The 19,093-nt window shown below is 35.6% G+C and overlaps 1 protein-coding gene across 1 annotated transcript in view; it reads right to left on the reverse strand.

Annotated features, from left to right (window-relative positions):
• Positions 1-19,093, reverse strand: part of FAF1 (Fas associated factor 1) — a 151,845-nt gene that overhangs the window by 89,326 nt on the left and 43,426 nt on the right. The window contains exon 7 of the mRNA XM_032117346.1: positions 14,301-14,406. Coding sequence (XP_031973237.1) covers positions 14,301-14,406 — 106 coding nt within the window. The remainder of the gene's footprint in view (positions 1-14,300; positions 14,407-19,093) is intronic.

Consider the following 19,093-nt stretch of genomic DNA (forward strand, 5'->3'; position numbering starts at 1 on the left):
ATTGACTCCCAGCTAGGATACAAAACAGAAGTCTAAGAGCAAAGGGTTGCTGAGAACGGCTCATCCTCTCCTCCTCCCTCTCCTACCCTCAAGCTCTGGGAACACATCTACAAGGAGGGTGGCAGGACATGAATTCCAGAGAACAACAACAGTTTTGTGGGAACTATATCCTATTTCTGAGGCAGAATTGGCCTTCAAATTACAATGCTACAAGGTCTTCATTTTTTATAAAATTACCAAAAAAGGTGCATTTTGCAAATACAGCGTTTGTTTTGCATGAACACTGCTCCAAACCCCTCACTCCACTCCCTGAGAGCACAGAACCACTGCTGCAACACTGTACTCCTCCAAAATACCATGAACCTCATATGGTAGAGTATTTTTACACCTTTTCTATAACAGCGACATTTATTGCTACACTGGAAAAAGAACTGAAAAGAAAACCCCAACAAGTCATAATTTTAACAGTGGAAGAACATGGACAGCATGATTACAGAAAATAATAGTATAAGCATGTTTCTATTTATGATATGAACACTAAACTTTCTAGTAATTTCTAATGTATCAATGTATTACTTTCTCGCAATTCCTAATACTACACTTAAATTGCCAAGCAAAGAAGAGAGTGCAAAACTGACCTTTTTTCATCTTATTCCAACTGCATTACAGTAAGCTGGCAACGATTCACAAATGAAGAACAAAAGAATGCAAGGAATTGAGAAAGAGCTTTTAAAAAGCCTGAGAAGCTTTTTTTTTTTTTTTTTTTTGTCTATGGAACCATCCAAAGTCAAAGGATGGATCCAAAGTTCTTTTGGTTGAAGAAGAAAGTCATCATGGAAAGAAATTCCTGAGGGGACAATAAAACCTTGAAGAACACGCCAGCTTTTTTTACTCATTAATATAACAAAGGTAACAATTTGCTACATGAAATCAATGAAGACTGTGGAAGGTCACCGAATCAAAATGGCAACCTCAAGAAATGCCAACTACTGACCAAATCCAGCCAGGTTCAAGGATATAAATGCCTATCAAACCTTAATAATTAAGTAATAAATCCCTTTAAATCAATATATTTGGAAGACTAATTCAAAATTATTAAAGAAGCAGATAACATTCAGAATTAAAATACAGAGCACATAATATGTAAACATCAAGCACAAAATATTATTAATTGTTATATACTTCTCATATATTTGCACTACACTCATATTTCAAATGCAAATATTAATTTGGAGAGAAATACCTACTGTATATGCACACACTGAAACAGTTTGCTCAGCTATACTGCATCAATGGTTATTTGACAAGTTATAGCATCAAAAGCTGCTCATTTACATATTCATCTATTCTGGTTTTTCCTTGAGAATAAATTAATAAAACAACTATTTGACAGATCCATACTAACAGATTCTCCTCTGAACCACAAGGATACTCGTAGCTAAGCAAATTCAGTGTATAAAATATACACCAACAAAATGACATCAAAAATGCAAAAATAATTCCTTTCTAAATCCTAGGAATGTGTAATATTTTTTAACGATAACAATTAACACCAGCAATAAAAATTTAGTTGATAGAAAGAACTTCCATTTGCAATTCATATAATAATCAGTGAAAATTCAGTCTCTGAAATACTAACATGCATTATACTGACACACGAGAACAGTTTTCAAGTATAATTCAACACACAAGCACTCTGAAAAAAGTGTAAAAACAACAATACTACAATACTTTAAAAGTTTCTGACTTATAGTATTTTTTTTTTGGTACTGTATTGTAAGGAGAAAATAGTATTTAGAAAGTTAGGCCAGATATTGCTATTTCATTTAAACAAGCAGCAATGAAGACATTCTTAAAATGGTTTTCATTAAAACCTGCAAAAGTCAATAAAACAGAAGATGAAAAGCAGAAATGAGAAATCAGTACAACATGTATGTGGACTACCAAAAAAATAAAAGAAGCAGAAGGAAAAATAAACCTTAAAAAGAAAATGAAAAAAACAGAACAAGACACTGTTTACTAAACAAGCAAAAGGACCTACAGAGTTAAAAATAGTTGGGTGACTGTCAGATTTTGTAAGTCATATCTGAATGATCCTAGATCTCACCCATAAACTGACATAAGGCAAAAGACACAAAATGAGAACTGAAATTGGATTTTCAGTTCTCATCTGATATCAATGTCTTGAGACAACAGATGCTTATTTCGGACTATGCTAAAATTATCCCCTACTTCAAACAGTTTGCACTTAGGCTGCAGAATAAACATTTAATTTCCAAGTTTTATTGTTCCTCACTTCAAACTGATCTTAAGAAAAAAGAATTAACAAAACACAATGCTAATGTAGTTCTCTAAGGGAAAAACTGGGTTTTTTGGTATTTAAAAGGCTTATCTTACTGCTCATGGTGATTCTTTGAATGGCTGCTCTGCAGTGAGTTGAAAACACCCAGCACATGCACTTTTCACTAAATCTTTCATTTATTTGTTCCTTTTCAAGAAGAATTCTACCTCCTCTGTTTACAAAATTCTTTTTTAAATGACACTGTTTCTGCTACAATGGAGGTTTCCCAATGCTGCAAGATTTGAAAATACTGATTTGCACCATGGGACTGATACAGATCCAGCTCTTGTAAAATGGAATTGCATTGGTGTTTTACTTCAAACAAACACTCCTGATCTTAAGCCTCCAGCCTGTCCAACTTACTGCACACTTCAGCTTGGAGGACGAAACAGTCTGAGCAGGCAAACCAATTACCATTAAGACCAAAGTAAAAGAGAAGATGCACAATTTTGAAATTTCAATTAATAAGAAACACTCAATCCACAGGACCAGCTAGAAATGGTCACTGTTAAAATGCCAGAAAAGATAAATAGCAGAGATCTTTCCCATCAACTGGTTTTCTCTTACTGCACTGTCCTCTGTGCTAACGCAGCCACAGCTGTGAACTACAACTTGGTCTGTGGGAAGATTTTAGGAGGAAAAGTAAGGGCATCTCCATAGCAATTCAAATTCCATCTCAGTCTATTACTCTTAGTTCATCAAAAAAGAAACTTTCAGCTCACCTCAAACCTCACAGAACGATCTAGAGAATTTACATATTTTCCACTGGCCTTGTAAGAGCCATCCTTGAAAAATGAACGTGGACCTGCCTGACTTGGCAGTTTACCTTCTGTATCAGGGTGAGAAGTTTCACTTATTGCTTTGTACTACATTAAAAGTGTACTCTTCCACTCTTCTGTTGCTGCTTTTGTGAATGTCAGAGCTTCTCCATTTTGTTTGCCTTAGTCCTGGCCTAGGCTGCCCTGTGGTCAGAGCTCTCAGCTGCAGTCTGGTCTTTTCTCTGCCAGCCCAAGGTCAATGTAAAGAATAAAAAAGAGCCAAGATCTTTTAAGCAGAGTGGGTAAAAGAGACTGTTAGTTATAGGTGAAATCGTCAACACACAAAACCCTCCCCAGATTAATCCAAGCACTTCTTACACTCCCCACTTTTGAATTATTCAGGAATAAGTCCTTCTTGCCTTAAAAGAGGAACTTTTTGAGTAAGTACAAACAGAAGTTTATGTAAGACACAGAGGGAAGATGTTGAACTGAAATTCAGCTTACAGAAAAATTACTAACAGGACACAAACAGCTCACAATATTTCTTAAGTAAGAGTTAAAGTTGCTGAGATCAGTAAAAGGTAGCTTGTCACCAGAAATGAGTGAAATAAGACCAGTACAAAACCTTTCTGTTTCTCTTGAAAGAAACTGCACAGATATTTGGGGTGTTATATTTTGCCCTGATGCTGTGAACAAAATAACTGAAATTAAGTCAGTCCTTGAGTTGTTGGGGTTGGAGTAAGGTATGTACAGCTCTGCCATGTGATAGCAGACAGGCTTACTGCTATTTCATTAGTACATATTTGTAGGAAGGAGATCTCTCTTCCTTACATAGAAATTGCAGAAAAATAGTAAAAAAAATCCTTGTTCTTTGCAATCCTCTTTCACATTTTTTAAAGACTTTTTCTTTTTAATCAGACACAGTAAGAAGTGATTCACGAGCACACTCCTGACTATTCATAAAGTTCTAGTTCCCTAAATGTGATAAGAACAAAAAACATAATAAAGCAACAACAAAAAGTCTTCGGTCATAGTGCAACCCCCTTTCCTGGCAGCACCCACCCCAAAGCTCTTCTCCTAATCTTTTTACAGAGTCACATAACCAGGCCCTGCTCTGGATGGCATTTTCTTGATATTGCTGGTTGTCCTACTTTCTTACCTTTCCTCCCTTTTCTTTATTTTAAAAATCTTTTTACCAGTCAAACAATACTTTATATCATAGTAGCAACAGGAAGCTCAATGTCATTTTGTTCCACCAAAGTCAACAGTTTCATCCACATAACAATGGAAAAACTGGACATATGTGCTAGGTCTTGTGGAGCTCTTTGTCAGGTTGGTTGCTCTCCTAAGGTGGACATAAAAATGTTGCCTACTTAAACCTGAACTCAAGAGAAACAGAAAAATGATCAACAGATTTTTCCTTTTTTTCTAAGCTTTGTCAATCTTGCAAAACAGAAGAGTGCACTGAACACAGAGCTCCTCTCCTTCTTCCTGTGTACAGGAGCAAGTTCTACAGAACTGGGAATTAATCTTTTGTCAGAAGGTGGATGATCTGACCAAAAAGAGGCAGATTTCATACAGGAATACACTTATGGTGTGTTCATGTCCTTCTGTGAACATTGACCTCAGAGGGCCTTTAGAGTGTTCAAGATCAACGCTTTGCTGATCTGACATGCAGGTAACCACAAACTTCACTCAAGTTGAAAGATCTTGTGGCAGCTGCTCCTTTTCTGGAAGATTTGGTTTTCCTTTCCTTTCTTTTCAAGCCTAGTTTGCCCCTATGGCTTTGTCTAGCTGTGTTTTAATTAGCTTGCCTCCACCATACCCAGAGGAGGTCGAACTTGAGAAACATCTGTACCCTATTCTTATTTATTTCTGTGTTCCCACAACAGTGCATGCAGCCTCAAATAACTTCCTGTGCCATGCCTACTGTGATGCTCCTCTATCTGGAAACTGGGTGGTTTGATTTGTCTATACATTAAATTGGGTATTTACACTACAAGTTTGTATCCGCAGTCCACCATCATCCCTGTCTAACTTCCAGCATCACTGCTTTCAAAACAAGGTAAGTTCCATTTGGTCTGCTAATCTAGGCAGGGAAAAATAAAAGTAGATTTGAGGCTTGGTACAAACCCAAAAATTGTGATCAAACTATATAGTTAGTAAATTGTTTGTCTAAATCTTTCATGTGTGATGAAAGATTATTATCATAATTCATTAGCAAATTACAGACTTTGTAATGCAGGCAGTCACAAATTTGGCTTTGTATCAATCAGTTGAGACCAGCTGGGTAGAAATTAACACAACTCTGGGATACAAAAAATGAAGTGCTCTTTCATTTTTAATTCACTGGAAACTTTGAAGGAAAGAAATGGAAGCCCTTTCAAAAATGTCAATTTTCCCTGCTTTTTGTAAATCATTCCATTTCACTGTAGAGATACAGAGATACAAATAAACATACATGGGATGTATGTAACTGAATACCACAGAAACTGCTCAATCAAAATAAATTTAATATAAAGGATATGTAAAGAAAAGCAGTGCAGTTTAAAAAAATCCCCTTCTTTCATTATTTCTGAGACAGTCATACACATCAGTGATCACCAGAATTATTAAACAAACACAAAAGCTAATAGCCAAGCTACTCATATGATACAATATTGTCAAAATTCCTGCTCTGAGCTTTCTCAGTCTAACAAATGACCTTGTACAAAAATGCTTGTTTTGATTATGGCTCCTTTTGCCTAAGCTACAGGCTGTGTATAGTGACAGCTGCATTTGGGAGCAACTTAAAACAAATTTATCTTAGTGGCACCTAATCCAGAGACTGGTACAAGCAGCATGGAAAGTCAGTGTCAAAATTAAACAATGAAGGCTTTTCTAGGAACAGATGCTTTTTCCCTGCAGCTGTAAAAACCTTAAAACAATCCTATGCCCCACTGTCTGGTCACGCAACTACCACAAAGCAAGGCATAAATTTTGCCACTTATTGCAAATATTTGCCGAGAGCTGCTATAACCCTTTTTAAAAACAGTAACAGGGATTTCTTGCGGGTGATTATGAGGCCATTTTATCCTTTAAGTGAGTGCAAGGCTCTCCAATTTATGCCCACAATTCCTGGTACAAAAACAAAAGGATAACTTTTCAAGTTCACGTTTTACATAGATATAGGAACATAACTGAAAAACCCTAAGAAACAGGTTTACTACAGAGATGGTGCCTGCAACACTAAGATGTTATGGATGGGACAAACATTATTAATTCACAGTTGGAACAGCAACTGAGTGTTTTCTCTGCATAGTAATTACAAAGCAACATAGTGCAGCACTATCATTGCACTGCTGCTTCAAGATTCTGTTGACCATTTTGGTGTTGTAACTCCACAGCCACTTTAAAAATCCTTATCGCCACAATTATCCAAAAAATTACTTCTTTCTATTTAGTGATTGCAGTGATAAACTTCAAGCTGAAATAGTAACTCTTAGGAAACAACTTCTGTAACTTAATGAATATAAGTAAATCCGCAGTTCCCAATTAAGTGAGCAATTTACAATGTCAAGAATGTAGTTATGCTCCATATGTGAACTGATAGGGATTTTAGATTAGTTTCTGTTGTGTATTTAAAAGTGATAGCACCAACATGATTTACATAAGTAAAATATTTTCAAATATTTTCTCACCAAGCAAGCACTCTAAATTGTGAAGTGTTTCCTTTCTTACCCAAGTTAAAAAAAAAAAAAAACCACCAACTTTTCCAGAACAACAGTTCATTAGCACCTCACTATTTATAAGTATAATTGGGTTGTTTGATGAGAAAACATGAGAGAACACTGTGCCTACTATAATTTGCACAAATACAAATTTCATTGTTTGAAAACAAATCAGCAATTCAATGAATGTGGTTTTTTTAATATAAGTGTATATCATGCAATAATAGAAGTGATCATATTATACTTAACACAGGATAGAAAGGTTAAACCATGTTCTAAACCACTTTAATTTACAAGCTGTAAATTAATTTTTTTTAATTGCAAAAAAATGCTAACTTGAATTTTTCATTTGTTATTCAAGTAAATATAATTCACACAGATAACAGCACTGTGCTATTTAGCTACAGAGTGCTGCTTCCCCACTCTAAACAGCACAGGAGCTGGGGACATAGCTGTTTAATATGTTCATAAAGCTGCTTGGGTTTTCTTGTCATTTCATGCTAACACCTTTTTAATAGCTAGCATTAGGATAGAAGCCTTGCATAAAAATCCTCCACCCCGAAAGTAAAACACAGCAAATATTCAAAATCAGAATAGCAAGCGATGGTTTTAATTGCAGTTTTTTAAAAATTCAGGGTTTTAAATTAGGTCTTGATCCCCAAAATCCTTAGCATCCTTAAATTACATGAGCAAAGCCATTCAATTCAACATGATTACTTCTAAAATAAGGACAACTCACATGACTGAGCATTTACAGAGCCAAACCCATAACAAAAATTATAACAATGACTCCTCATTATTTTCAAATTCAAATAAATTGATCCTTATCCTTTGAGAGTCTCTCTCCAAGCCAACTTACACTTACGGATGGAGGGGAACAGAGACAGAGAAGGAGAGAAAGGAAGAAGAGATATAAACACACACACACTAAACTGAGTGCTGACAAACCGAACGTTAACAGATGTGTGACTTTTAATTAGTTATAATAATCTGTGCTATTGGAACCTGCCTCACCTTCCCCTGCAAATCAAACAGCTTCCTTTGGAGTTTGAAACTCTCTGGGTGCTTCTAAATTTATGCAAGGAAAAAAACCTTGCTTTCAGCAAATTTTAGATAAACTACAGTGATAACTTTATGAAAGGAAAATATTAAATTATAATTATCCTAAACAGACACAGTCTTGTGAAACTAACCCTACATTCATATGAAAATACAAAGCATTGACTATAATGAATTTGATTCATCCTTGGACACAAAGCTTTACCACAGTAAACTCAGTCAACTGTTGCTCTTGCTTTTATATTCATAGTACTTAAATAGCGCACTTTAAAACAAAAAAAACTCCAATTGGCTTTTCATACATCCACCCTCCCCAAAAATAACGCACTTGAAAAACCCAAATGATATGAAAAGGCTTCAAGGCCTCTTTTCTCCTTTTCACAGCGCTTTTTTTTTTATTTCTGTTTGCAGTAATCTGCCTTTCACTTTCTCATTGCTACAGAACAAACGAGGAGGCTCAGCACTTTGAAAAGGGGGCTCAATGTGTAATGGGTCCACTAGAATTAATTTAGTTGCACCAAATCCATTGAGCAGTGAGGTTTTTTTCTCTTCTCAAATCATTTTGAGTCGGATGCAGCCCCCAGCCTTTGTAATTCTAGTAAAGCACTTAAAGTGCACAGTAGGTGTTCATCAGGACCATCTGGTCAAAAGCAAAACAAGCTGCTGATTTTGCCTTTGAATAGAATGAAGCAAGTGTGAATTAGTCTCTTCAATTAGCACTATTACAACCTGTCAAGTGCATATTGTAAAACAGGATTATTACAGTATTGGTCACCAGTGCAATTATTTACTCTCTGCCTTTTCTTGCATATAAAAATCTCCATGTTTACTAGTTTTTAATAACTGAAGATCGTTTCTTTAATGATATGCACGTCCAAACCCACCAAAATCAAGTTACAGGTTATGAAACATATTCTGCCAGGAATATATTAAGTTTCATAATTAAGTGAGAAGTAGTGCCCTTTCTTTATCTCTTATTGCTGTTTCTGTTGCAGAAAAAGAAAAGTAGTTATATACCTTTTTCAATGGGATATCTTTGAAACAGATCTCTTCAGTCAGGTATTAAGATATTTTAAGTGCCTAATAAAGTCATCGCTGTTGAACAGGTACCTAAAAGGTATTTTCTCTTTATTTCCCAAGGAACTTCCTTTTCATATAATTCCCCACACATCACCACTTACAAAAAGTTTACCAAGGATTTCTTTCAGTGAATACATTTTACTTTAGGAATGTGTGGTTTTCTATAATACAAAGGCAAAAAACTAAATCAAGAAGTTGATTCAGCTTTTTAAAGATAGATTTTTCCCTCCTTGCTGAAAAAGTAAAAGCCTGGCTTGCTGGCACATCCTCATTCACCACTGTAGAACACTGAAGCTATCACAGTGATGTTTAAATTATGTATACTGCTGTTACGCCTTGCTATAAATTGAATAGAATTTTAACATGACAGATTTCTTTAAAAAGGAAACAAAATGTTCAAATTTCATAAAAACGTGGCTCTTGAGTACAATGAGTATAGCAAGGTATTTTAATAGCTTCACTGATACTAAGACTATTTGAACAATAGAACGTTTGTGCACCTCCTATTAAATACCAAAAAGTGCTAGTTACTGATTTTTATTACAATAATAGTTTTCAACAATTTTAAAACAAGTACAAAATGTCAAAATATAAAACAACTGTTTCTGAAACTATTAATATATGTCCCATATTCTGGCAAATGTATTTTATTGTAATTATTTAGCTACAGAAAAAAAGAAAATATTATTTATATATGTGTTTCATGTCTCCATATCAGTGTCTGACGTTTACTCTGAATGATCTCACTCACCAACAACTGGCTTGAAAATATTTTGTTCAGACACCAAAAAACAGATCTGAAAAAGGTACAAGACCTTCAGCCAGATTATTTTTCTGTCTGCTGCAGGTAATTCATCTGCTTACCTATATTATAGATTACATTTATTTAGGCCTTTTAAATGAGGCTTCTGCCTGCCTGTTCGTAATGGTGATTTTGCATTTTGTTTAACATTCATCCACTTATGAAAAAAGTTTAAAGAAATCCATCACAAAGGACTTGATTAGGGTCTGTCAACATAGAATTTACAGTTTATCTCAGCCCAGGCAGTTGTGTGCACAAATAGTTCCTCCTCCTGCCTGGAGGGCTATTGGATACATTGCTTTCCATATTCCACCTTAGCCAGTGAGTCTGTAGGGAACAGAGAACAAATATATTACCTAGCACAGGTGACAGGGATGCTGAGCAGGCAGCCTCTGCTTAAGTGATTGGCTAAAGTAACGGAATAAAGAGCAGAGGCAGCTATGCAGAGGCAGCCAGTATTTAAAGACCCATCTTCTCTGCATTGTTTACACAGATTTTATGTTTTACCAAGAATTCTAGTGCCCAGTACATGCTCTACATAGTATTCTCAACAGGAATTTCCAGCAGTTACAAAATAAGATCACCAAATTGTGAGAGGGACTGAGGGTTCTGCATATTTAATTCATCCATCCTTTAGCAGCCACAGCTTGTGTACACTGGATATTTTTGTAATCCTCCACATAGGAATCACAAAAAGGCTTCAAAGTCTGTATCAAAAGACTAAAATAGACAAATGCAAAGTCTTTGTTTTTAATGGAGCAATCCCATTTGTTAAAAATGTTTGATTTTTTTTTTAATGTCACTGACTAAAACAAAAAGTGTAGAGCACATTATTGTGACAAGAACTCAAGTCCATTAAGTTTTTCACAAATTAGTTTGTCTGCTGCAGGATCAGAACACAAACTTGCTTTTAACACACATTTAAATATTCCCCCCTCTGAAAAAGGCTTTCCTTCATTTCTGTCAAATAATGTAACAACTTGCAAAAATGAAAAGCAGTAGAAATGTTCATTTCTAAATCAGAACAAGGTGGTAAGAATAGATAGAAATTATCTTGAATGTGGCAATGCCTTGTAACAATTTAGCACAGAGCTCCTCAAACCTGAAGTTAAAAAAAATATCTCCAACTGCAGACAGCCTCTATAAATTACCTTAGCAGAATAAGGTCAGGTCTTCAGACAGAAATCTCCTTTTAGTCTTGTATTAGGAGTTCAATTTGTCAAATTGTCATTATTTAACCATCTAATACACTGGAAATGTATTCATTTACAGTCTCCAAACTGGCACGAAACCTACCAATTTCCAATCTAAAATGCAGATCATGGAAAAAAGTAACCATGATATTTCCCAGAACAGTATCTGCCCAGAATTAATTTAATACTGCAATTTTACAAGAACAAACAGATGTCAGAAACCTGTGACACAGATTAATTTGCAATTTAGACCATCGTGTTATTATTAACTTTCCAAGTTAACTACTCCCCTGCCCAACTCAAAAAAAAAAATTTAAATCGCATATACAGAATTTTTGACAAGTTCTATTTAATTTTTTATTTCATTTCCAAAGAGTCTGTATAAGTTCACGATCCCAAAACAATATAACTGAATGTAACTTACATTTTCTAAGATGAGAAATCAGATCTTAATATGTAAAGAGTTTGATATTTTGATAAAGAAAGTTAAAAAGAAAAAAAACAAAAACAAAAAGGCATTTTCAAGTACCATCCAAAGTCCAACTATTAAAATAATATGCAAGAAAATGTGGAAGCAGACACGAGCACTACGGCATCCGGCTTCTCTCAGATAATTTTTTGTCACATGGTTTCCCCATAAACACCACGATTTCTTCGAAAAAACAATTCATCCAAATATCATTTACTATTAAACACGTATTCTAAACAATAAAAACCCAGAGAACTGCTGCAGCAGTAGTTTAGGAAAGCACAGTTGTGAGCTCACTTGATTTTGCATTTAATCCATTGCAAAATGATTCTGCCTTCTGAAAGGGTGGTGGGGTTGAGTTTTTGGTGTGAGTTTGGGGGGTTTTTGAGACCCTTGGAAAAAATATCTATTCCTTAAAATTCGCAGTACTAATAACAACAACACACTGAACCAGTAGCCCTTGAGAGACAGTTGCACCCAACTGTGGCAAGAAGTAGAACATTTCTAGAATCTTAAATATTTCTTTTAATAATTGATGTAGTCATTTTGAATCTTTCTGCATAGGATATGGCGTGTGAGTAGATTGCATTAACACTGCTTAAACATTTCAACTTGTCAGTATGGCCAAGTCGATTTCTGAAATATTTGCAGTATTTTCCCATCGAAACAGTAATAAAGGTAGAATAAATATATGCCACTGCTTTATAATCACTGAACATTAATGAATATTTTATGTCTTTTTAAATCTCCCTGTTTAATTTAAAAGGGTGAAATTAAGTCTCCTTCCTGCAATATGCCAATTATCTGTAAATCAAACAATAACTTGGCCATTATAGTCCTTTTTGTTAATATACCAGAAGCTAATTTGAAAACACTGAGCAGCATTTTTAGGTAATAATTGAATAGTCCTTCCTGCCCTCTTGTGGTTGGCAACTGCATCACTGAGCTTCTCCACCGTTACAAAAATACACCAGGAGGAAAGTAAACTATTAATTTGTTAAAGTGCGAACAAGAGAGTGAAGAGAAAAAAAAAAAATCTAACAGTCCCTGGAGAGGATAGAGACAAAGGAGATGAGGAAAGATAACCACCGATTCCTCCAAACCACAAGGACTGCCTAGGTTTGTTACAATGATCGCTCTATGCTAAAAGAAAAAAAAAATTAAATTAAGAAGCCATTAGGGAGTTAACATTCAAAACAGTGCTTGTTTTCTATTAATTAGACAAATGTTCGCCAACCCTTTTACCTCAGCCAAATCCCCAGGGATTTCCAGGAGACTTTGCACAGACAGACACGTTCACCTGTTCAGCATCAGCTGCACAACAAGGGCCGCAGAGCTCTTTTCATTTTAGCCCCTGAATTGGTCTTCACAGTTTTATACACTCGATTGGGTGTGATACTTAGATACAGGAAAGGCAAAGAAAGGTTTTCTGCTCATGCTGGTTACGGGGTGGTAGGGTTTTTATTTCAGTTGTTTAAGGGGAAAATCGTAATTAACTTTTAAATTACATTGACTTCATATGGTAACGTGTTGGCTGTAACCTGCTATTACCAACAAACAAGAAAACTTCAGTGCATGGAAAGGCAGCCTAGATCACCCTGTCACAGCTTTCTGCTTCCTTCAAGCCAGGTAAGACCCAACAGCAAGGAAGTAAATGACATAGCACTGATAAAAACCAAACAGACATATATTATGTACGTGTTTTCTTTTAGATTTTCACCATTTTAAAATTAAAACCACATATTTGGATGACTTCTTTCCATAAACATTCAAATTCTTTATAATTGTAGACAGTCAAAGCTCAGCCCCTCAAAAGTCAAACTGGTTCAAGTATGTTTGTTTATTTGTATCACCACAAAAAGCAACACAGAACTTACTATAGTAGATCTAAAAATAAGAAGTAGAAAACAGGCTTTCACACAGGGAAAAAATCAGAATTTAGCTCCTAAGAATAACAGGATTCACAATCAAAACAGTTAGTGATCATTTTTCATGGCTGTATGAGATACTACTCCCATAGCTAATATCACAGAACTTGAATTAATTCTGTCTACTATGTCAGCATGTGACACGGGAAACTTCAATAAAATCTGTTCAACCCTAAAAGACTGAGAGAAGTGTCAGACCAATAATAGCAAACATACATTTAATTTGAAAAGCAAACATTTAATCTTAATATTTTGTAATGTGAATTCTGAAGATTCACATTTCTAGGTTGTTTGTCAAGTTTCCAGAAAGCAGTTATATGGAAAATAACATCCACAACACCTGGCATTAGATATACCATGGAGCACTAGACAACAACCTTTGGGCTTGGAAAGGAGTTTTAAAAATATGCAAGGGACTGCTTGTTCTGAATTCAGAGAGTCCAGAGTCACATCAGAGATATTTGTTCCTTCAGGACTTAATTCTGCCGAAGTTCTCTCCAATATCACCCCTTGCTGGCCATTCCACAGAACGGCAGCAACATCCATTATACACAAAACCATTTGGCTACCAGGCCGGTAAGAATTACAGCACTCCAAAAGCAACCAGCCATGGTTGAGGTGCCTACAAAATGGAGATGGAGCCAGTTAAAAGAAGGAAAGACAGAGGGAGTTTCAAGGGGCTTCAAGTAAAATGCAATTTGAATAACTCAATAAATGCTGTTTGTGTATTTTGCTACTGCAATACAAAAAGAAACGTCCTTTCTGTATAATTTCATAGAACACCTTTTTCTGACTGAACTCTTTAATCAAATTACAGCAAATCTTGATGACCCAGTTGATTAAAAAAAAAGACTAATAAAATACAGGAATATCCATCAAGACTATGCAAACCCCCTTTAACAGAGCTGGCATTAGCTATAATGAGCTACATTTATTCTTCAGCTGTGAAACAGCACTTACCTCCTGAATGGTACTGCTTCCTGAGAAGTTGAGGTTGTACTCCCGCTGGACTTCTCGATGGGTGACAATCAGCATGAAGTTTTGATTTAATGACTCCTGCAGGGCCCTGAAATGGTTGAAAGAAAAACAGGAAAATCAGGGATAAGCATGTTATAGCTTGTTTTACAGTTAGATGCAAAAACCCCAGGGTACCCTAAACTCTACATGGACAAGTCCAGGCACAACATTATCATCTCTCTTTTCACTCCTAAATGCAAGGAAGCATGCTGAGAATGACCAAAGGCCATTCCTGAACTCCTTCCTTAATAAGGTGACTGCAGCCTTTAAAGCTCTTCTAATGTTAAGTATTTTCAAAATGGAGAGAGTCCCATTATCTTCACAAACATCGGGTGTATTTAGCACTCCTAATGCCATTAATAACAGGCTTGTCAGCATATTGATGACCAGACCAAATATCAAGCTATGATGCACATTAAGAACTGATGGCAAGTAGAACAAGGCAGAGCATGCTCTTGCTTCTCTAGGGTTACCTGAGGCAGAAACCAAATGGAAATTCTCCTGCTTAGTTTCATTCAAAGCACATAAACCCAGCTAATTAGAACTGGAAAAGTAACCACAGCAAAATTTCTCATGTGGGTATTGAGCATTTAGAAAAGTCAGTCCTGCTCACATTATTTTAAATGTACATTACAGAGGTTTTGATCATCAGAAATAAAAAAATTAAAAAATCTTAAGATACAGTTTAAACAGGCCAACTATATCTTCATGTTGTTACAAACTTGGGGGTTTTTTTCTGATTTTTCAGGTAGCAAAACATCTGGACGTTAAAAAGGCATCCTGTTTGCTTAATTAGGTACAAAATCATGCAGCTGTCTACTTTTCAAAGTAGAAGGCAGGACTTCTGTTATAGACATGGCAATTATGGCTGTGTGCAATCTTACACATGCTACAAAACTGCAGCACCGTTGTACCATAGCTTGGGTTTCTAAACAATATTTACACAGACTTGATTTGTTTAGTGGCATATGAAATTTAATTGGGCCCATTCAATTCTTTTCTTTCTTATCACATACACTTAGAAGAATGACAGACTGTGGTTTTTTCCTTCACCTCTTCACTATTCCATGACACTTTCAACATGCCATTCCTCTTAGCAGTACAGGACAAATTCTAAATGCAGATCAGCACAGCTGTATATTATGATACAAGAAGACAAGAAAGATTCCTAAATCATTTGAGAACTGATTTGTTAGTTTTAACTCCTACTGGAATTACTGATCTGCTGCTTTGCTGCTCAGATGGGAAGGAACTTGTAAAATACTCACTGGATGCTTTTAGCAAGAGATGTACCATTTGGTTGAACATCTCTGGGAAATTTACCTTACAAAAATATCTTTGCTCAGCAACTTAATTTGGTTCCTGTGACATCTCAGTAATCACATACTATGAAACAAAATCATGAAGCACTATTTCTTGTCTTTTATGGTTTTGCAATATGGAAAATAATTACAACTCATTGTCAATGTTAAGTATGACCATGTGCATGAGAGATACGACAAATGTAACCAGAGTCATCTATGGGGAACATGCAGTTTTCTGCACTTTCACAGAATTTTCTACAGAAGGCCTAAAATTTTTTTAAATACTTAACAGTCCTTCAAAAGAGGGGAAAAAAAAAAAAAAGAAGAGTTCTGAAAAGTTGTATGCCTATTTTCAAAGGTAATTCTAATTTGATTGTTAATAAGTTTCGCATCACCACAACCATATTTTCTATTGGCAAATGTTCAGTAGCAACTAAAATATCCTGCTGTGCTTTTTCAGATTCTGATTTTTTATTTGTTTTCAGCAAATACTGGAGGCAAATGACATATTTAATTGCTCTGAAAACATTAATTACAGCATATGTGAATGGCTCTGGATTCCATACAGACTCACACAAGGTTCTGTTATAGCTAATTTTGACTCTGTCTGAAAATCTGTAGATGCTAACTGATAACATGACTCATGTTTTCATTCTGTAATTGATGTAAACATAGAAGGAAACAGGCCAGTCTGATCAAACCCTCAGTATCTCCAGTTATGCATGATATCCACACTTCAGTACAACTCAAAATACAGCTTGTTAATAAAAAGCATCCGCTCGTAGGAAAAGTTTTCCACTTGTGAGAGCAGGAAGTATTTTGGAAAGGAAAAAATACTCTTCAAACAAATTTAAATTAAGTGCCTAAAAATGAAAAGCTTTAATTTTTGAAGTAACTAACAATTTTGACACCTCTACTTTTGGGATTTCTAAGCAACACAAGCTGAACGTTGTTAACAAGCAAATTCTCAGCACATATTCATCGACAAACAGAGTGAAAAAAGAGGCTGAAAATTAAGGTGGCTAAAAAAAAATACCCTGAAAAAAACTGAGGAAAAACTGGGTTTGAAAGTGTTAGCAAATATAGTGCATGGTTAATTGTTCACTTTTTCTTCAGAAAAATAACATAATGAGGAACATTACTTCTGCTTACACAGGAATGCACTGGTCAACTGCTCCAGTCTTTGGAGCTGCTACATCAAAATCTCACATGGTCTGACAGCTGTAGGACGTGGACAGTGCCCACTAGAAAGTCAAAGGGAGGAGGAATTGATGGCACAACTGATGGGTCACTGATGCCAGCATTGGTACCCACCCTCCTGTGTGGGATGGGCGTGATGTGAACACACAGTCAAAGATGTCTGTCCCTCCCATTATCACTTCTTTCAGCAAAGGGGGATGCAGATTACCCCAGATTACCCGTACCAAAATATATCTCACCCAAAAATTGTATTTCAGCCATTAAGGCAATGAAAAATTTTACAAGATAAATGTATTTAAAGGAAACTTCTCAGTGACAGTAAGCTGAAGCTTACTTTTACTTCCTTTTAGGTCCACTTAAGTATATTGAAAAGACTGACTTCGATTACCACGCACATCTCTCAAATTTTGGCTTCATTGTTTGCAGCTATTTAATTTTCCCACAAATGGTATAGTTGGCTACAATCTTCCAAATAAAATAGCTGCATTAAAAGGGAAAAAAAATCCAGGTCAAACTATGTCCCATTAAAGTCAAGACATATTTCCTTGCTTTTTTTTTCCTTCTTTTTCTTTGTTGCCACCAGTGTTAAGAGAATTCAATTAATCTGAGAATTAATTAGTGGGAAAACAAAACTAAATTCTAGAAAGAGGACTAAAGTAGGCCACTCTTACTAGAACCATTCTTCCCCTACTGCAAACCCCAGCTTTCAAAAGCATTTGCTGATAGCTGATATACTGCCATTACAACTTTTTTACCTCAGCTGAATGATTCTGCACTCGTTATGCTGCACAGGAGGCAAGGGAACCTATATTTTTGGGCACCAATCCTCCATTTGCCTACACCCAAAAAAGGAGTCCAAGAACAGACAAAAGAAAATAGACCAGAGCACAGTGATTGCTCTGACCAGTTCTAGCAAGAGACCTAGACATATAAAACAATTGATTCTATCTGCTGTTAAGTGATTGCATTAATGCTTTGATTTTTTTATACCATACTTTACTTTTTAATAGCATTTTTCTTTGAAATTTTAGTAATATTTTAAAATTTGATACCAAAAGTAAATCCTTAATCAATGATATGTAAATGCTCCTTTTCATTCCACTTTTTATGAAATACATTCAGTATTTCCCACTAGGCAATATCTTTCTCAGTCACACAGAAATTTCCCCCAAAATCTCTGATTTTTATATAAACAGGTATGACACAAGGTAATTAACATTTCCATTTTAAACTTACAGATTTATATAAGCTCATGTCAACAGAAGTCCAAATTTACTGTAATTACAGATTATTTACATTAAAACAAAATAAGAAATCAGTATGTAAATGTAATGTTTGTTGTAGCTAATGCAGCAGGAGGTGGCAGATTAGGTTCAAACAGCAATCAGTTAGCAAATCTGGCTAACATGTAAATGAGCAGAAGCCCTTTTGTTTACATTCTATTGCATTTTAAACTTCAGGATTTTTAAACTGTCTCATGAACAGATGTGAAAATAAAACATTAATCTTACCATTCTTATGGAAGCTTTCAAAGTAACTAAAGCAAGGCACTGCTCCTGTCCAGCTAAACAGACAGGACTAATAATTGGAGTTGCAGGTTACATCGTTCTTAATTAACACTCCGCTACAGTTGATAACGTACAACAAGACACCACATCACCACCACCACTGCTCTGCAATGATCTAAAGCAGAGGCATTCAGCAATATATGGACCTACTGCTTGAAAAATGGGGACTGTGGGGTTTTTTCTTATCTACACAGATGATTACACTTGTTAAGCAAGTAACAATCACTTAGCAAAATAGCATTATTTCTAATAATCTCCATGGTATGCACCTGGGGTTTTAATGCCTTTCAACTTTCCAATGATTCATATAATAAATTATCTTTAAGTTTCAGCTATTTAGCAAAAACATTACAAATATAAAATACATTATATCCATTAAAATGACAACAGCAACAAAAAAAAGATAAAAAGCATCTCCCAGAACATACAGGATAGAAAGGAGAGATGATTCAGGTGACCCAGCTCCATGGCCAGACTCCCGTGCCCACACTTTCGATGCTTCCCTCTTGCATTCTCCTAAACCTATTTCCTGAACTGGGTATTGTCAGCCTTCAAGAAGCATCCAAGGCAACAAAAGGAAGGAATTGCACACTGAGGAAGTGATTAATGTAATCTGACAAAGCTGGTGCAAGGGATCTCCCCACACGGACATTTAATGATGGAC

This window comes from Corvus moneduloides, chromosome 9 (genome assembly GCF_009650955.1).
Source record: "Corvus moneduloides isolate bCorMon1 chromosome 9, bCorMon1.pri, whole genome shotgun sequence".
Taxonomy (NCBI): Eukaryota; Metazoa; Chordata; class Aves; order Passeriformes; family Corvidae; genus Corvus; species Corvus moneduloides.